This window comes from Mesocricetus auratus, unplaced genomic scaffold (assembly GCF_017639785.1).
Source record: "Mesocricetus auratus isolate SY011 unplaced genomic scaffold, BCM_Maur_2.0 Super-Scaffold_100676, whole genome shotgun sequence".
NCBI classification, from domain to species: Eukaryota; Metazoa; Chordata; class Mammalia; order Rodentia; family Cricetidae; genus Mesocricetus; species Mesocricetus auratus.
In genome coordinates, this window is record NW_024429266.1 from 101,007,776 (window position 1) to 101,027,027 (window position 19,252).

Consider the following 19,252-nt stretch of genomic DNA (forward strand, 5'->3'; position numbering starts at 1 on the left):
GATAGCACACAACTACCGGCGAACCCAGCTCCAAGGAGTCTAACACCTTCAAATGCATGTACCTACTCACCCATATTCACATATACCACAAATAAAAATAGAGCAAATCCCTTAAAATTAAAAGAAAAGTTAGACCGCTCTATGATACCCACACTACTTTTGATATGTTGGCTGCCTTATCTCAAAGGAACAGCACCGTGATGCCTTCTACCCACAGTAGAGGTTCCCTCTGTCATAGTTGTACTGGGAATTAAGAAGCCAACACAGATCCAGTGTTAATGGCACGCGGTTTCTTTCTTTCTTTCTCTCTCTCTCTCTCTCTCTCTTTCTTTCTTTCTTCCTTCCTTCCTTTCTTTTTTTTATTTATTGGTTTGTCAAGACAGGCTCCTCTGTGCAGTCCTGGCTGTTCTACAACTCACTTTGTAGACCAAGCTTGACTGGAACTCAGAGATCCGACTGCCTCTGCCTCCCACGTGGCGCATTCCTTTAATCCCAGCATTTGGGAGGCAGAGGCAGGCGGATCTCTGTGAGTTCCAGAAGAGTGCAGTCTACAGAGCAAGTTCCAGGTTAACCAGAGCTACATAGTGAAAGTCTGTCTCAAACAAAACAAAATCGCAATCAGGGACTAGAGAAACGGCTCTGTGGCAGCTGCTTCTCTTCTGGAGGACAAGGGATCTTGGTTTCCGGGTGGGGCTATCTAGTCTAGGAGGGGAACTCATTAAAGCAGGCAGAGCCCGCAGCCCCGCGCCAGGCTCTTCCTCAGGGCCACCCTCACCTCCTTGTTCCTCAGGGTGTAGACCACAGGGTTCAGCAAGGGCGTCACCACCGTGTAGAACACCGCCACCAGGCGGTCCTGGGAGGGGTTGGCCCCGGAGTCTGGCCGCAGGTAGATGATGGAGGCACAGCCAAAATGCACGATGACCACTGTGAGGTGGGCCGCACAGGTGGAGAAGGCTTTGCGCCGGCCTGCGGCCGAAGGGATCCTCACGATGGCAGCCACGATGAAGGCGTAGGAGAGCAGGATGAGGAGGAAAGAGAACAGCACCACGAGGACGCTCAGGAAGAAGATGCCAAGCCCCTTGTGCGCGCTGTCTGCACAGCTGAGCTTCAGCACGGGCGCGATGTCACAGAAGAAGTGCTCCACGCGGCCTGTGCCGCAGAAGGGCGAGGAGAAGATCATGCAGGTTTCCACCAAGGCCACCGAGAAACCAGAGCAGAAAACCAAGGCTCCCAGACACAGGCAAACGGTGGGTCTCATGATCACAGAGTAGCGCAAGGGATGGCAGATGGCCACATACCTGTCGTAACCCATTAGTGTAAGGAGGAAGCAGTGACTGCATCCCAAGCCCAGAAAAAAGAACATCTGGGCCCGACAGCCCGCGATGGAGATGGCCTGGCTCTCCATCAGCAGATGGGCCAGCATATTGGGGATGGTGACCAGTGTGTAGCAGGTCTCAGAGAGGGAGAGCACAGCCAGGAAGCGGTACATGGGAGTGTGGAGGGTGCGATCCACCTGGATGATGGTGATGATGGTGGCGTTGCCACTGAGTGTCACCAGGTAGGTGAGGAGGAACAAGGTGAAGAGAGTGGGCCTCAGTTCTGGGAGGTTGGAGAATCCCACCAGCACGAACTCTGTCACCAGCCAGGTCCCATTGTCCCACTGCTTCTCAGGAGCCTGGGAGGAGACAGGATTACTGGCACAAGGCAGGTCAAGAGGCCTCGGGTGGGGGTAGGAGAATCATCACTGATTTGCAGACAGGACAGAGGGACTCAAAAATGACCAGTTATTACCCAGCCAGCAAGGTGTCTCCTTAGTGTGTAAGACACTTACCAGAACTTAGAAGGCAACAGTACTTCACATGCGGGAGGAGAGAGAAGAAACGTTAGCGTCCTGGTTTACTTTCTATTGCTGTATAAAATACGCTGACAAAAAGCAATTTAGGGGAGGAAGGGTTTAATTTAGCTCACAATTCCAGGTCACAGTCAGTCACAGCAGGGAAGTCACAGTAGCATGAGCTTGGGACAGCTGGTCTCATCCCAGGGACAGTCAAGAGCAGAGAAATGGATGCATGTGATCTCACTGAAAGAAATGGATGCATGCAATCTCACTGAGAAAAATGGATGCATGTGATCTCACTTGCTTCCTTGCTTGTGTTTAGATTGGTTTCTCCACTCTTAACATCGTTCAGGACCTAGGGAATGGGGCTGCCAACAGTAGGCTGTACACAAGTCTTTGTACATAGTGAATTAAGGCAGTTTCCCACAGACATGTCTTTGTACATAGTGAATTAAGGCAGTTTCTCACAGACATGTCTTAGTACATAGTGAATTAAGGCAGTTTCCCACAGACATGCCTGTAGTCAGACAATCCCTCAACCAGCTCTCTTCCCAGGTGATTCTAAGTTGTATCAAGTTGACAATTAAAGAGAACAGTCACAGTCACTTCACTGAGTATCTCTAGAAGTAGAGCCTACATAAGGACCAAGGTAAGATAATTTATCTCAGGGGCAATCCAAAAACCAAACAAATAAACAAAAAAAAACTTGACAGGGGCTGGTTATATTAGCTCAGCGGTAGGTTGCCTGCCTAGCAAGCGTGAGGACCTGAGCTAAATCCCTAGTGTTATTTGAAAAGTTTCTACACCCGGGTAAGCCTCTCTGCCGAGACAGCAATCCAAATCAGACCAAATCAAACCAAATTAGAAGAAGCCCCCCAGAGAGGAGATGGGAAAGGGAGATTGGAAAAATCACAAGTCTGGTTTGGGGGGGTAGTTTAAGTGCCCTGTGGAAGTGATCTTGAGCATCTCTGGGAGCGGGGCCATCATTTGGCGGACGTTCTGAGATGCAGCAGGGTTTGGAGAGAGACGGGGCAGGGGCTTGGGTGGAATCCCAACACCCCGCACCAGAACATCCCAGACTCTTTGGGTACCTGGATGCCCCAGGCCGGGGCAAAGCTTTTACCATAACACAGTTAACAAGAAAGCAAGAGCAACAAAACAAAATGAAGAAAGGACTTAGGAGGTGGCTGTGAGGCAGGTAAGGGACACAACCCATGTAAAGTGGGTCAACTTGGAGTTTCACCCCTGGCGGCAACTGTAATCATATCATCCTGGGAATCTCTGGAAAGTGAGAGAGACACACACCTCAGTGTCACCCTCCATGATGAGGGGCATGGGGCTTGTCTGCCAACGCTCACTAACCACCTGCTGTCGGGCCCACAAGATGGCTGAGCACAAAAAAAGCACTCTTAGTGCAAGTTCCATGACTGGAACTCTGCCCTCAGAAGCCACATGAAAATGGAAGGAGAAAGCCAAGTCCATAGGGTTGTCCCCTGACCTCCAAGGGCAGTCCATGGCTCCTGCATTGCCACCAAAATGGTGATGAGGATAACAGAAGTGACACATAATAATGATGATGACATTAGTAATAATAACCAAATTAATTATAGGGGCTGCTGCTGACACGACTCAGCAGTTAAAGGAATCCACCACCAAGCCGATACCTGAGTTTAATCCCTGGAACCCTTGCAGTGTAAGAGCCGACTCCTGACAGTTGTCTTCCAACCCCTTCCCACTTTTGTACCCCCTTCTCCCTACTCTCCTTTCTGTCTTCCTCTCTCTCTCTCTCTCCCTCTCTCTCTCTCTCTCTCTCTCTCTCTCTCTCTCTCTCTCACACACACACACACACACACACACGCTAACTTGAAGTACAATACTCCAATATCGGCAGTCATATTGTTCCTCTGTCTCTGTTGCTTCAACTGTTCAGTGTCTGTCTTTTGAAGCCAAAGAGCCTGGACCACCTCACTGGGAAAAGAGAAGACAATAAAGTCTTACATGGGTCGCACCATGAGTGTAAGCTAGATGGATCGTGAGTTCGGGATCAGACTGGGCTACGCAGCAAGCGCCTGCCTCCAAAACAAAACACAAAAGGCTTAATATTTTCATACAATCCGTGAATTCCTATTTGCAATTTAAATGAACTTGAAATTGCTCTTAAGATATAATGTAATTGAAATATTATGCAAGTAGTTGTACTATATTGTTTGAAGGAGTAATGATTTTAAAGTCTGTTCAATACAGATATCACCATAGAAGGCCTAACTACATTTTCTTCTCATTTATTTAATTATGTTTGAATGTGTGTATGTGCGTGTATTTGCATGAAGTGGGACAAGAGTTAGTATCAGTTGCTTTCCATCTTACATATCAAGGCACTGTCTCATAAGCACGGGACTCACTGACTCAGCTAGTCTAGGCAGCCGGCTTCAGTCTCCCCATGTTCATTTCTTGTATGCTGGGAGTACAGGCAGACTACCACGTCCACCTAGAGCACACATCTACTCTGGAGATTTGAACTCTGGTCCTCAATTGCATGTATAACTGTGTGTACACATGCACAAAACATGCCCACACCCTACCAAACACATACACAGAAAAAAAAACTCATTAAAAACAAACAAAAAGAATGAAGTTCTACTGACTGTCAGTATTCTATGCCTTTAATTAAGAAACATGCCTTTGGGGCTGGAGAGAGATGGCTCAGAGAGGTCCTGAGCAACCACATGGCAGCTCACAACCATCTACAGGCATACATACATACTACAGAACACTGTATACATAATAAATAAATAAATCTTTAAAAAGAAGCATAACTTTGTGTTGACCTAGAAAACTAGATTCAAACACATAACTCAAGCTCCAGTCATATTATTATTATTATTATTTTTTTTTTGGTTTTTCGAGACAGGGTTTCTCTGTATTGTTTTGGAGGCTGTCCTGGAACTTGCTCTGTAGACCAGGCTGGCCTCGAACTCACAGAGATCTGCCTGCCTCTGCCTCCTGAGTGCTGGGATTCAAGGTGTGCGCCACCAACGCCTGGCAAGTCATCTTAATTTTTATAGGTTTACATACATTTTCTTGTGTGAGTGTTTTACTTGCACGTATGCATGTGTGCTGTGGTCATACCTATTGCTCACAGAGGTCAGAAGGCTTGGACCCCTGGAACTACAGTTAGCAGGTGAGTTATGAGCTGTCACGTGGGTGCAGGTCCTTGCAAGAGCAACAAATGCTCTAACCATGGAGCCGCCTCTCCAGACTCAAGTTCCATCAAGTCCTCACCAGCTCACTTGGAACCCGTGAGGTCTACGCCCACCGAAGGTCCCAGAACAGCCCTTGCCTGCAGGGCTTAACTGTGGGTGCTCAGTTCAAGGCTTACCCATGTTCCCACTGTGACAGCGCCAGACCCAGGGTCCTTCCTGACAAGTGTGGGAGGGCAGAGAGCCAGGAGTGCTAGGGACAGGGTCTGGTCCCTCCTCCTATTTCTCCTCATCAGGGTCGCCTTCCCTGCTGCTCCCAGCTCTCACTCTACAAGATCCTGTGTGTGCGTGCGTGTGTGTGTGTGTGTGTGTGTGTGTGTGTGTGTGTCTCTGTGCCCATGGAGCTCTGGGTTACACACATGCAGCCCACACACCCCAGCCCACTCATCTCCTGTCTCAGCACCACCCGTGACCAGCATTCTGTGTCTGCAGTGTTCAGGGCTGCAGGGGCTCCTCTCGTTCCCCTATGAGCACATTGCAGATTTCCGGGACCCCACAAACTCAACTCAACACTGGAATTAAACACCTTGGAAACAAGCTCCGTGGAAGGGCGTCATTGTCCAAGCAATCTAAACAATTTCCCTCCCTCCACTCAGTTGTAGGTCTTGCCAGAAGGTGGGACTGGGCAGGTAGCTTCTGCAACCAGAATGTCACTCACCATGGCCAGCACAGGATCTCACATCCCTGTGAACATCTCTCTCTGCCTAAGAAGGGAGGGGACAGAGGACTCACATTCTCCTCTTCTGGGGTCCCTGGAGCTGCTGTCCCAGAACCTGTGCAGGCATTAACAAGCCCCCCAGGACCAGGCTGGCGCTGTGAGGAGCTCTCTCCTGGAACAAGGCCCCCAGGACCAGGCTGGCGCTGTGAGGAGCTCTCTTCTGGAATAGACACCCCAGGACCAGGTTGGCGCTGTGAGGAGCTCTCTCCTGGAATAGACACCCCAGGACCAGGCTGGCGCTGTGAGGAGCTCTCTCCTGGAACAAGCCCCCCAGGACCAGGCTGGCGCTGTGAGGAGCTCTCTCCTGGAACAAGCCCCCCAGGACCAGGCTGGCGCTGTGAGGAGCTCTCTCCTGGAACTAGACACCCCAGGGTCTTCTTCCCCAGCCCTCAGCCCTGAGCCTCACAGTAGGGAAGGATTAATTGGAGTCCTCCTTTGGGGACAGCAGTCCCAAATCATCCCTCACTCCGTCAGTGCTCCCTGTCTGCACGAGTGCCCTGTCAGCTGTGCAAGGCTGCTTCCCAAAGACCCTTCCCAAAGTTGGTGACTCCCTGTTGTTACTCAGGATTTCAGGATGGATTTAGGGTCCTGAAGCCCTCTCATGTTGTTCTTCCTAGATACTTTTAGTCATATAAATAATCTCAATAAACACTCCAGTTCACTAAGCAGGATGAGGTGGAATTGTTTCTCCACGTTGCTCTTAGTGTCTCATCTGGGGAAAATTGACACTTATGTCTCTCCAAACAAGTCACAGTAATTAATGCCTGACTAGAGATCCAGGAATGAGTTGAGGAGTAGTGTCATGGCCCATGCACTGCACTCTGAGACCTGTGGCTGGGGCTGATCTTTGAGAAGGTGGACAGTCTCAGAGGCGATCCTGATATGGCTACCTCACTCCATGAGTGTGGGATGGTGTATGGTCTTACTGTAGCGGTGGCTGCATGCTCCCTACCATGACAGAGCATGCAACCGAGGCTGAGCTGTCTGAGAGTGGCAATGAGTCCCTGATGGACTGGCTTACTGAAACCAGGAGGGACAGTTGCTTATTGCTGTCTGAGATGCCTATTCAAGGGAAATCCCAAGGTATCTGTCTTCCCTTCTGTAAAATGGAGTGTCAAGTATCCTTGATGCATGGGATCTGCCATGTGGATGTTGAGATGCCCCCAATACAGACGGAAGACCAGAGAACACCTTGCAGTCCCCAAGGGAAGCATGGATGGGCTTGTCAGAGAGTTGTTGCTGCAGTTGCATGGTCACTGCACTGAGTAGTAAGACACAAAGCTGAGGGTTGGATGGCTGCACCGTGGGAGTTTACTTATTCACAGGGGCAGCTACAACTGGGAATGACACGTGGCTGGGGTCCTCCATGTTCGCGCCAACTTGGCCGGCAATTGGATAGGAGGGGTGAAATGGAGGGATTGTTTTGCATTCTTTCTCTCTGTGTGAGTGTGTGTGTGAGTGTGTGTGAGCACTCATGCACAACTTCCAGAGTCAATTCTCTCCTCCCATCACATGGACGTCTGATGGGGAAGTCCTGTGTATATGTCAATAAAGCACTGGTGGCCAATAGGGAAGCAAGATAGGTGGGACTAGGAGTCCAGGAGGACTCTGGGTAGGAGAAACACAGGGAGTCATCATGTAGCCCGCCAGAGAAGTAAGATGTCTGTCCGGTAAGAGAAATACTTAGATGGGTTAAATACTTAAGTCAGAGCTAGCCAGCTTCATAATTAATACAGCGTCTTGTGTGTTATTTGGGGACTACAACGCGGCAGAGCCCAGGCGACTGGTGAGGAAAAACCAAAGTGGCTGGCAAGGAAAAGGCTTCTCTGTACAGATGTCAGGGTCTGAACTCAGGCCATCAGGCTTGGTGGCAAGTGCCTTTGCCCTCGGAACCATCTTGTCAGCCTGGTTTGCTTTTCTTGCAGCCAGGTAGGAGGTCAATGTGCAAAGATAATACAAGTTATATCTGTGCTGAAGAGTCCTTCCTGGGATCCAAAAATGTGTAACTTACGACAAGATCACAGAGACTGAGGAGGAAGACATGGTAGAAGTAATAACGATACCTTGAAGGGTCAACCTTTACTGGGGAAGAAGGAAAACCTATGATTCACCATGTAGACGGGGGCAGACTAGATGGTTCAGCAGATAAAGGTGCCTGCTGCCAAGCCTTGTGACCTGAGTTTAATTCCTAGGATGCACACGATGGAAGGACAGAATCGTTGCCTACAGCTTATTATACAATGTGGGGCAGTTTTGTGTGCATATAATACACATAATAAACATTGTTAAAAATGCAGAGAGGACAGCAACAGACAGTAACATGGTAGTGATGGAAGCTGTCCTTGTGACGAAGGAAGATCCATTATCCAACATGCAGACAGGAGCCTAACAACGTTCCAATACTATGACATGGGGCTGGAGAGGTGGCTCATTGGCTAAGAGCACCGGCTGCTCTTACAGAGGACCTGGGTTCAATTCCCACCATCTGCATGCAGGTCACAAGCAGCTGTAATTCCAGTTGCAGGGGATCTGATGCTCTCATCTGACCTCTTTGGGCACTTGATGTACATACATGCATGCATGCAGACAAAACACTCACACACATAAAATAAACCATCTTTCTTTTAATGTTAAATTACAACATTTCTCCCTTCTATTTTCTCCCTCTAAACCCTTACGTACTCCCCTCCCTTCTCTCCTTCAAATTCATGGCTTCTTTTTCCATTATTTTTTATTGCATGAATATATGTATATACATATACAAATATATTCCTAAACATAACCTGTTCAGTCCATATAATGTCACTTATGTTTATTAAAAGGAAGGAAAAATCTATGTCAGGGAATATATGGCACCTGAATTCCTTGAATTGGAAAATACTTTTAAACGAGAATAAAAAAAAATCAGCCACATCCTGGCTTGTGGGGACACAGAGGTGAATGGAAGCAGCCAGAGTGCTGTGGAAACAGAAAAACCAAGTAACTATGCATTCTTCCTTAAGACAAGGCTGCACGGCCCGGGACAACATGAGGGAAATCAGTTCCTATTGGACTGGCTTCCAAAAACACTTGGTTACCGCTGCCTCAGGTCTCTACGAATGCCAAGGAGTAAGATGGAAGAAGACTACAGGCATCATCGAGGGAACTGGGCATGACCGAGGTGGTGTGGGATGCTCTGGTCACTGGGCTGCACGGTTCCACGTTCATGGGATGGTAGAAAGAATGACTCAGCAGGTCCCTTCGGGGTAGGTCTCAGGCTTTAGTGGCTTTGCTGAGCCCAATAGTGGGACACGGTCTTTATGAGATAGGAGAGGCTATAGTAGATCTGAATGATTTGGACCAGCCTAGAAATCTGGTCTGAAAAGTTCAAAAGCAATCAAGAGGAGGTGAGGCAGCGGTGTGTCTAGCCATTGCGCAGCCTAAGTGCTGTGGAAATGAGGAAAGGGGCCCTGAAAAACAAGATTGTCTGCACCAGACTGGCCAGCTCCCTTGGGCTTCAAGACCTGGCCCCCATCTCTTGTGAAACCTGATTCTCTCCCAACCCCATTCCCTCTGCGCTATAAATGGCTTGTGGCAAGTTCTGGTGTTTGGGGAAAAGTTCATGCTCATGGGGAAGTTTAATATCAGGAAAACTTAGCTCAGCCAATCAAAATAGATGGCACTCAAGACTGATATGTGTAGGGAGTGGTAAGGGGGCAAAAGGGATATAAAAAGCCTGCTTAAACTCAGAGTTCCATTTTGGGACTGATATCTGGGTCTATCATATATACACAATAAATTGTTTCTGGCTTTCAGCGTGGATGTCTCATCCCTTGGCCAATCCTTACAGCATTTCCGACTTCCTAGATGGGAAATAAGACTGCTTTCACCTCCCTGGTCTTCACAGCCCTGGGCTTCCCAGGGCGCCGGGAGCAGCTGCTTGTCTGAACCATTGGCTATCTTATCCGTAGGAGACTGGCCCTCCTGCGGTCCTGGGATGTGCTCACTAAAGCACAATGGACCATATCTAGCCTCAGGAATCAGGTCAGGAACTTTGCCTATGTCAGACTGGTAAAAACCTGGGTCCATTTGGTTTGGGATATCTGATTAACCCCCCCTCTTTGGGTGGAAGAGAAGACAGATAATTTTCTAAGAGTTCTAGAGCTGTCAGCATAGTCTGCTAAAAAGGAGAAGCAGCTCAGCAGTGACTCCTGAACCCTGGAGGGGCTGGAGTCATATTGATTCGTGTGTCTGAGACAGGAATGGCAGTGTCTGGCTCCGAGCACTTTGTCCCACTCTGTGAGTTTTACATGCAGGTTCCAGTTTGTAGAAACTGTTGGTCATTCAGCACTTTATTAGACCAATCAGGTGTTTTAGACAGGCACAGTAACACAGCTTCACAGAGTTAGACAAAGGCAGCATAAAAGAATACAACACTGACTTGCATTATTAGACAAATATTCTATAGCATGAACAAAAGTGGCACATCTTAAGCCAATATCTACAAGACAGAGTCTCACTCTGTAGCACAGACTTGTCTCAAATTCATAGCAGTCCTCCTGCCTCAGTCTCCCCAGAGCTGTGACAACAGACACGCACTACCACATCCAAGTTTCAGCTTGTTAGTGATCTACAAAGGGCTGACTCAAGTGTGGGTGGAGCAGTGCACAGTTTCAGACAAAGGGAGGAGGCAGAACGTTGGATTCCTGGAACTGTAGTTGTAACATGGATACTGGGAATTAAGCTTGGCTTCTCTGGGAGAGCTGTGTCTGAGCTAATCTATCCCTCCAGTCCAAGACAGGCAGTTTTGAGCTTTACCACGATGACAAAGGTAAGCCAGGATGGATAGTACTGGCAAGCCAGAGTCTAACGTTCTGGTGTCTGGTGCAGAGGATGGACAGGAGATGGGGCAGTCAGTGGTGGTGTTCCATGCAGTCAGTTGCAGCAGGTCAGAACAATTAGCTAGTGTGGTTCCAAGGGTTGGGAGAAGTTGGGGAGAGCATGGATATTCTGGTTGGAATGAAAATAGCCCCCCTAGACTCATAGGGAATCGCAGTATTGGAGGTGTGGTCTTGTTGGAGGAAGTATGTCACAGGGGGTGGGCTTTGAGAGATCAGAAGCTCTAGGCAAGCACGTGGTCACTCTCTCTTCCTGCTGCCTGCAGATTCAGTCATAGAACTCAAAGCTACCTCTCCAGTGCCATGTCTGTCTGGGTGGCAACATGCTTCTTGGTGTGATGATAATGGACTAAACCTCTGAAGTGTAAACCAGCCCCAATTAAATATTTTCCTTTGTAAGAGTTGTCGTGGTCATGGTGTCTCTTCACAGCAATAGAAACCCTAAGTAAGACAATGGATGTTAAATGACTAAAAACTGTCTAGAAAGAAAGAACAGACATGTGAGGACTTCGGGACCCTAAATCCGTCCTGAAATCCTGAGTAACAACAGGGAGTCACCAACTCCCTCCTCCCGCAGAGGCAGGGTCTTTGGGAAGCAGCCTTGCACAGCTGACAGGGCACTCGTGCAGACAGGGAGCACTGACGGAGTGAGGGATGATTTGGGACTGCTGTCCCCAAAGGAGGACTCCAATTAATCCTTCCCTACTGTGAGGCTCAGGGCTGAGGGCTGGGGAAGAAGACCCTGGGGTGTCTAGTTCCAGGAGAGAGCTCCTCACAGCGCCAGCCTGGTCCTGGGGGGCTTGTTCCAGGAGAGAGCTCCTCACAGCGCCAGCCTGGTCCTGGGGGGCTTGTTTCAGGAGAGAGCTCCTCACAGCGCCAACCTGGTCCTGGGGTGTCTATTCCAGGAGAGAGCTCCTCACAGCGCCAGCCTGGTCCTGGGGGGCTTGTTAGTGCCTGCACAGGTTCTGGGACAGCAGCTCCAGGGACCCCAGAAGAGGAGAATGTGGGTCCTCTGTCCCCTCCCTTCTTAGGCAGACAGGGATGTTCACAGGGATGTGAGAGCCTGTGCTGGCCATGGTGAGTGACATTCTGGCTGCAGAAGCCACCTGCCCAGTCCCACCTTCTGGCAAGACCTACAACTGAGTGGAGGGAGGGAAATTGTTTAGATTGCCTGGACAATGACGCCCTTCCACGGAGCTTGTTTCCAAGGTGTTTAATTCCAGTGTTGAGTTGAGTTTGTGGGGTCCCGGAAATCTGCAATGTGCTCATAGGGGAACGAGAGGAGCCCCTGCAGCCCTGAACACTGCAGACACAGAATGCTGGTCACGGGTGGTGCTGAGACAGGAGATGAGTGGGCTGGGGTGTGTGGGCTGCATGTGTGTAACCCAGAGCTCCATGGGCACAGACACACACACACACACACACACACACACACATGCAGGCACACGCACACGCACACAGGATCTTGTAGAGTGAGAGCTGGGAGCAGCAGGGAAGGCGACCCTGATGAGGAGAAATAGGAGGAGGGACCAGACCCTGTCCCTAGCACTCCTGGCTCTCTGCCCTCCCACACTTGTCAGGAAGGACCCTGGGTCTGGCGCTGTCACAGTGGGAACATGGGTAAGCCTTGAACTGAGCACCCACAGTTAAGCCCTGCAGGCAAGGGCTGTTCTGGGACCTTCGGTGGGCGTAGACCTCACGGGTGCCAAGTGAGGAGGTGAGGACGCCTGGTCTCACCAGGTAACTCCTTGGAGCAGGCAATCTCCCCATCTAAGAGGTGGGAGCAGGAATCTGTGTAGATTCAGGGGAAATCAAACTCCAGATCCTCTTCCGTTGCAGAGTAGGGTTCAGACATGGAACGGGTCCCTGCTTTTCTCCAAGCTCTTTCAGCTGGGGACTTGGTCCCAACGCTATTTATTTGGCAGATTTCACTATCAACTGTGGGTCTGTAGGACTCATTTCTTTCTTTTTTTTTTTTTTTTTTGGTTTTTCGAGACAGGGTTTCTCTGTATTGTTTTGGAAGCTGTCCTGGAACTCACTTTGTAGACCAGGCTGGCCTCGAACTCACAGAGATCCGCCTGCCTCTGCCTCCCGAGTGCTGGGATTAAAGGCGTGCGCCACCAACGCCCGGCTGTAGGACTCATTTCTGAGTTCACAGATGAGGCTTAGAAGGACACAGCAGCTGCCTCGTGTCCCGATATCCCCAATCTCAGCGCTGGCATCTGCCACCTACCCGACAAACCTCTGTCCTAGGAGCTCCATTGCATGCATAGGTGAGGACTGCTGGTCCTGGGTTTTCACTTCCTCGGGCCAGGCTATAGCTTCAAATGATGGTAACTTGAGTTCTGTGTCTGAGTCTGGTTTTCTAGTTCATTGTGAAGGTGTGTATTAACAAAAGGCCTTAGCCTATGGGCAGTCTGGCTACAGACGGGACTTCCTGTTCTTCTTGGTCTTTGGGTCGGGGACTTGGTCAAAGCACTGTTCCTCAACTGTGGGTTCACAGGGTCACAGCCAGCTTCCCAGGAGTAGTCTTGTCCCATGCAGGGGACATTCAAATCCAGAGTTATTAGGCTTAAGAGATACAGCTCACTGTGCCCACTGTCCCTGTCTGTCAGAGAACAGTATCTCTGCTCTAAGTAATAGCGATCGCTTTCTGGGTAATGGCCCTCCTGTCTGTGGAGGTTAGCAAACAAAGCTTGACGTACTGTGGTAAATTCCCTCCTATACTGAGTACATGCTGAGGGAAGATTTCTGTCTAAGTCTCCTCTTTAAGCTGGATGCCTAAAGTGGTGTCTGGGAAGTGGCCCGTGAGAATACATGGAAAGAGACTCCTGCCTCTATATCAGGGGTTCTCAACATTCCCGATGCTGTGACACTTTAACACACTTCCTCATGTTGTGATGACTCCCAACCATAAAGTTATTTCATTGCTGTTTCATAACTGTGATTTTGCTACTGTTACGGCTTGTCGGGTAAGAATGTCTGATATGCAGGATGTCTGATATGGTCGTTTGCCCTCAAAGGCGTCATGACCCACAGGTTGAGACCAGCTGCTCCGTATGGTAACATAAATTGGTAGCCTGTCAGCTAGCTCTGAGATTGGGTCCAAGATCCGCTCCCTCAGAAGCTAGGAGGTGTATGTAACTCCAGCATTTGGTAAATAGGAAGATGGCAAGTTCTAGGTCAGCCTGGACTATATAGTGCGGCCCTTCTTTAAAAAAATGCCATTACTTCACCTGGAAAGTTTGAATTCGCTTTTGTTCCTAAATGCCTTCTTTCTGATGCGGTGGCCTCGTGGCTTGCCAGTTAATGTCTGCCTGAGTACGCAGCTCACCTTCGACTGATGCGGGCTCTGCTGAAAAGCTTAATTGCAATGCTTCTCGAAGAGATGGTTTATTTTTTATCTGATGTGTATGAATGTTTGCCTGCATGCTTGCACAACGCCAGAGTCCCTGGAACTGGAGATTGCCGCTGGTTGTGAGCTGTCACGTGCGCGCTGGGACTTTGAATCCAGGGTCTCTGGAGTAGCAGCCAGTGCTCTAAACTACTGAGCCATCTCTGCAGACTGTGTTGGGACAGGGTCTCCCCATGTAATTCTAGCTGGCCTTGAACTCACAATGTAACTGAAGATGGCCTTAGTCTCCTGGTCCTCTTGCCACCATGTCTGGAGTGTTTTATTACCAGTTTTTGTCACTATGTCCAGCTAATCAAGTTCAGTTTGACAGTTTAAAAGTGCACATATATGCACGATTTATTTATTTATTTTGGAGGCAGGGTTTCTTTGTGTAGCCCTGTCTGTTCTTGAGCTCACTCTGTAGGCCAGGCTGGCCTCAAACTCACAGAGATCCGCCTGCCTCTGCCTCCCAAGTGCTGGGATTAAAGGAGTGCACCACCACTGGCCTGCAAAAATGCATATTTTTTGAATAACAGTATTGACTGTGTTAAAAGATAATGCAGCATTGCTGAAGGCATTTGGATGCTATGCAAATGTCGCCTCATTGTCTTTCTCATTTGTATGGTGGTGTTGGGAGTGGCACCTCAGGCTTTATGTATGCTAGGTAAACATTCTACCACTGAACTGTTTCCCCAGCCCTACCTCTATTTCCCATCAGTACATTTTCTCATCTCAAAAGGAGGCTCCTCCTTCACTGGTAGCCGCTCCCTAATCACCTCCCCGAGCCCCCCCCCGAGAGCTGTCACTCTGCCCTCTGTTCTTTGGCTTCATACACCACGGGCATTTTACGTCGATGGAGCTATGCAGGGCCGGGGAGGCGGCTCAGACGGTAGGGAGCTCGCTCTGCAAGCATGAGGATCTGAGTCAGGATCCCCCGCACCCATGTGAGAAGCTGTGCATGGCGGTCCACACCTGTAACTTCAGCGCTAAGGGGATGGAGATGGGAGGCTCTTGGGCGTGGCAGCCACTGATTACAGCTGAGGTGCTGAGCTCCAGATTCCATGAAAGAATCTCTCAAAAAAATATGGTAGAGAACGATAGAGGTTGTTAGCCCTTGCTACTACCTACATGTGCACACATGGCGAAGGTACCCAAGCATACACTGAAAAGGAAAAGGAAGGAAGGAGAGAAGGAGGGAAGGAAGGAGGGAAGGGAGGAAGGAAGGAAGGAAGGAAGGAAGGAAGGAAGTTGTACAGTATCTGGTGTCTGTGTCCGGCCTCTTTCACTCAGCACTGAAATTCTGAGGTCCTTCTGAGCCAGCTCTTCCATGGATCGCAATGTCATTCTGAACAATATTTCACCTTGAAGACAAAACCCACACACGTGCTGATCCACTCACTTGAGGATGGGCATTTTGGTGATTTTGAATAACGGAGCTTTAGAGGCAGGTTGCCATGACTACCTGACATTTACGTGAGTTTCTGGAGATCTGAATTCTGGTCCTCATGGCTGAACAGCAAGCGCTTTAACCACTGAACCATGTCTGTAGGAATTCTTAAACAACCACTTCCAGTCTTTGCATCTGAACCTAGTGGAGATGCTGGGTTACAGTAACTGCGAAGTCAGCTTCAAGGGTCTGGCTTTCTTGTTTTAACTTGCATTACTTTGTCATGAGATTGAGTTTTCTTCCTTTTAGACATTGGATATTTGCATCTTCTGTTTTTATGTTTTGTCTTGTTTCTTAACGTTCTCTTGGGATGTTATAAGGTCATTGTTAGTCTCTGGCAGGAGGGACCCAGGCACTGGTAGTGGCCCATTTCCTTCCTTCCTTCCTTCCTTCCTTCCTTCCTTCCTTCCTTCCTTCCTTCCTGCCTGCCTGCCTGCCTGCCTTCCTTCCTTCCTTCCTTCCTTCCTTCCTTCCTTCCTTCCTTCCTTCCTTCCTTCCTGCCTTCCTTCCTTCCTTCCTTCCCTCCCTCTATCACTTCTTTTTTTTTTTTCTAATACAGTGTTTCACTGTGTAGATCTGTCTGATTTGGAACTCACTCTGTAGACCAGGTTGGCCTCAAACTCACAGGGATCCATCCACCTGCTTCTGCTCCCAAGTGTTGGGATTAAAGGTGTGCACTGCTACACCTGACTTCTGGCCATTTTCATCTTAGCTCACCACAAGGGGTGAAAAACATCCATACAGTCAAGCTTATGTGTTAGTCTTGAGCTTTCATCCCATTATGGACAATGCTCCACAGGGTCCCAATATTCCTTGCTTAGCTGGCTCCCATCACCAGCAGGGGCTGAGAGCACACATTTCCATGGGTTCATCCCTTGACATAGACCGGTGCATGCTCCGGCTGCTCATGGCTGCTGTGGAGGCTGCAGCTTGAACTTGCATGGTGGAGATGTTCATTCACACGCACACGAGGCCCTTCTAGTGATGGCTGGGGCCTACAGTGGGAAAGGAAGGGAGGGTATGGGCTGGGAGCAGGTTCAGGATGCTCGCCCGCAGTGCTAACACTGTCTGCTCCGGAAACTGGAGAGATCCAGGAATTCTACGTTTTAATTTTGGTTTCAAGGATGTCAACAAGGCATGACTTTTCTTTCATTTCTTTTCCCTTTTTAAAAATTACATTTATTGCTGGGTGGTGGTGGTGGCGCACGCCTTTAGTCCCAGCACGAGGGAGGCAGAGGCAGGCGGATCTCTGTGTATTTGAGGCCAGCCTGGTCTACAGACAGAGTTCCAGGACAGCCTCCAAAGCTACAGAGAAAGCCTGTCTTGAAAAACAAAAGCAAAAACTTCCATGTATTTATGTATTGTGTGTACACCCATGCTACCACAGCCTTGTGGAGGTCCGAGGACACCTTGTGGCAGTTGATTCTCCCTGCACCATGTGACTCCTCCGGGGATCAACTACGAGTTGTTGGGCTAGCCTTTACCATCTGATGAGTGCTGCCACCTGAACTAGCTGGGCTGTAGCCTTTACCATCTGGGCCATCACACTAGCCTCTCTTTTTCTATCTGCGTTTTCCTCCCCCACTCTGCTCTCTCTTCTGTTCCTCTGGGACAGTGTTTCGCTCTGTAGCCAGGCTGGCATAAGCTCACTATCCTGCTTCAGAATGCTAGGACTCGAGGTGTGAGTCTCCACACCCAGCCAATGCCGCATTTTTGACAGCAGTGGTGGCAGTGGTGGTGGACCCTCTTCTCTTCTCCCTCTGTCTTCTCCTCCCCCTTCTCCCTTTCCTTTCTTTGACACAGGACCTCTCCATGTAGCTCAGGCTGATGTGGAACTCAAGGTCCTTCCCGATTCCCCATCTAACAGCTGCATCTGGAGTTATATTTGTTTGTTTTTTTTTTGAGATAGGGTTTCTCTCTGTAGCTTTGGAGCCTGTCCTGGAACTGTTTTCATAGACCAGGCTGGCCTCAAACTCACAAGTATCTGCCTGCCTCAGCCTCCTGAGTGCTGGGATTAAAGGCGTGCCCTGCCACCCCATCTGGCTAATTCTTATCTTCTTACACACTAAGGAGACACCTTGCTGGCTGGGTAATAACTGGTCATTTTTGAGTCCCTCTGTCCTGTCTGCAAATCAGTAATGATTCTCCTACCCCCACCGGAGGCCTCTTGACCTGCCTTGTGCCAGTAATCCTGTCTCCTCCCAGGCTCCTGAGAAGCAGTGGGACAATGGGACCTGGCTGGTGACAGAGTTCGTGCTGGTGGGATTCTCCAACCTCCCAGAACTGAGGCCCACTCTCTTCACCTTGTTCCTCCTCACCTACCTGGTGACACTCAGTGGCAACGCCACCATCATCACCATCATCCAGGTGGATCGCACCCTCCACACTCCCATGTACCGCTTCCTGGCTGTGCTCTCCCTCTCTGAGACCTGCTACACACTGGTCACCATCCCCAATATGCTGGCCCATCTGCTGATGGAGAGCCAGGCCATCTCCATCGCGGGCTGTCGGGCCCAGATGTTCTTTTTTCTGGGCTTGGGATGCAGTCACTGCTTCCTCCTTACACTGATGGGTTACGACAGGTATGTGGCCATCTGCCATCCCTTGCGCTACTCTGTGATCATGAGACCCACCGTTTGCCTGTGTCTGGGAGCCTTGGTTTTCTGCTCTGGTTTCTCGGTGGCCTTGGTGGAAACCTGCATGATCTTCTCCTCGCCCTTCTGCGGCACAGGCCGCGTGGAGCACTTCTTCTGTGACATCGCGCCCGTGCTGAAGCTCAGCTGTGCAGACAGCGCGCACAAGGGGCTTGGCATCTTCTTCCTGAGCGTCCTCGTGGTGCTGTTCTCTTTCCTCCTCATCCTGCTCTCCTACGCCTTCATCGTGGCTGCCATCGTGAGGATCCCTTCGGCCGCGGGCCGGCGCAAAGCCTTCTCCACCTGTGCGGCCCACCTCACAGTGGTCATCGTGCATTTTGGCTGTGCCTCCATCATCTACCTGCGGCCAGACTCCGGGGCCAACCCCTCCCAGGACCGCCTGGTGGCGGTGTTCTACACGGTGGTGACGCCCTTGCTGAACCCTGTGGTCTATACCCTGAGGAACAAGGAGGTGAGGGTGGCCCTGAGGAAGAGCCTGGCGCGGGGCTGCGGGATGTGTAAGTAAGAACTTGTTTTCGGGCGTGAACTTCTCTAATAATTAGGACAAGTATATTAAGAAAGATAAGACCTTGCTTTGCGCTGTTCACAGCGCCCTGTGCTTCGGTGAATGCCTTCCCCCTGGAACTCTGTTTGGCTACTGGGAAAACAGGAGGCAATCCCGTGCCAGATGAAGTAATCCTGTTGTCTGTCAGTGCCTGAGACAGTCTAACCACAACAAACGATGCCTTTTCTTTTTCCTGGTTTCCTTGACTTGACGTGGTGCTATGTGGTCTCCGGTGTCTGATGCTCACCCGTGGAAGGCGCCGCAGATACAACCCAGGGCTGAAGATGGGCAGAGAGCAGTTTTTTCTTCTCTTTAAAATTTTTTATCTTGCTGGGCGTTGGTGGCGCACGCCTTTAATCCCAGCACTCGGGAGGCAGAAGCAGGCGGATCTCTGTGAGTTCGAGACCAGCCAGGTCTACAGAGAGTTCCATGACAGCCTCCAAAGCTACAGAGAAACCCTGTCTCGAAAAAACAAAACAAACAAACAAACAAACATTTTTATTAAATTTGTAGCTTCTTAA

The 19,252-nt window shown here is 49.8% G+C and overlaps 2 protein-coding genes across 2 annotated transcripts; one reads left to right on the forward strand and one right to left on the reverse strand.

Moving 5' to 3' along the window:
• Positions 1-718: 718 nt before the first annotated feature.
• LOC121136514 (olfactory receptor 10T2-like) lies at positions 719-7,183 on the reverse strand. Its single transcript, XM_040737064.1, has 2 exons — positions 7,139-7,183; positions 719-1,675 (listed from the first exon to the last, which is right to left on the reverse strand). The coding sequence occupies exons 1-2, from the start codon at positions 7,181-7,183 to the stop codon at positions 719-721; spliced, it is 1,002 nt and encodes a 333-aa protein (XP_040592998.1).
• A 3,433-nt stretch (positions 7,184-10,616) lies between these two features.
• Positions 10,617-19,032, forward strand: LOC121136515 (olfactory receptor 10T2-like). Its single transcript, XM_040737065.1, has 2 exons — positions 10,617-10,625; positions 17,739-19,032. Exons 1-2 carry the CDS (start codon positions 10,617-10,619, stop codon positions 18,690-18,692), a joined length of 963 nt encoding a protein of 320 aa, XP_040592999.1. The 3' UTR covers positions 18,693-19,032.
• Positions 19,033-19,252: the final 220 nt, after the last annotated feature.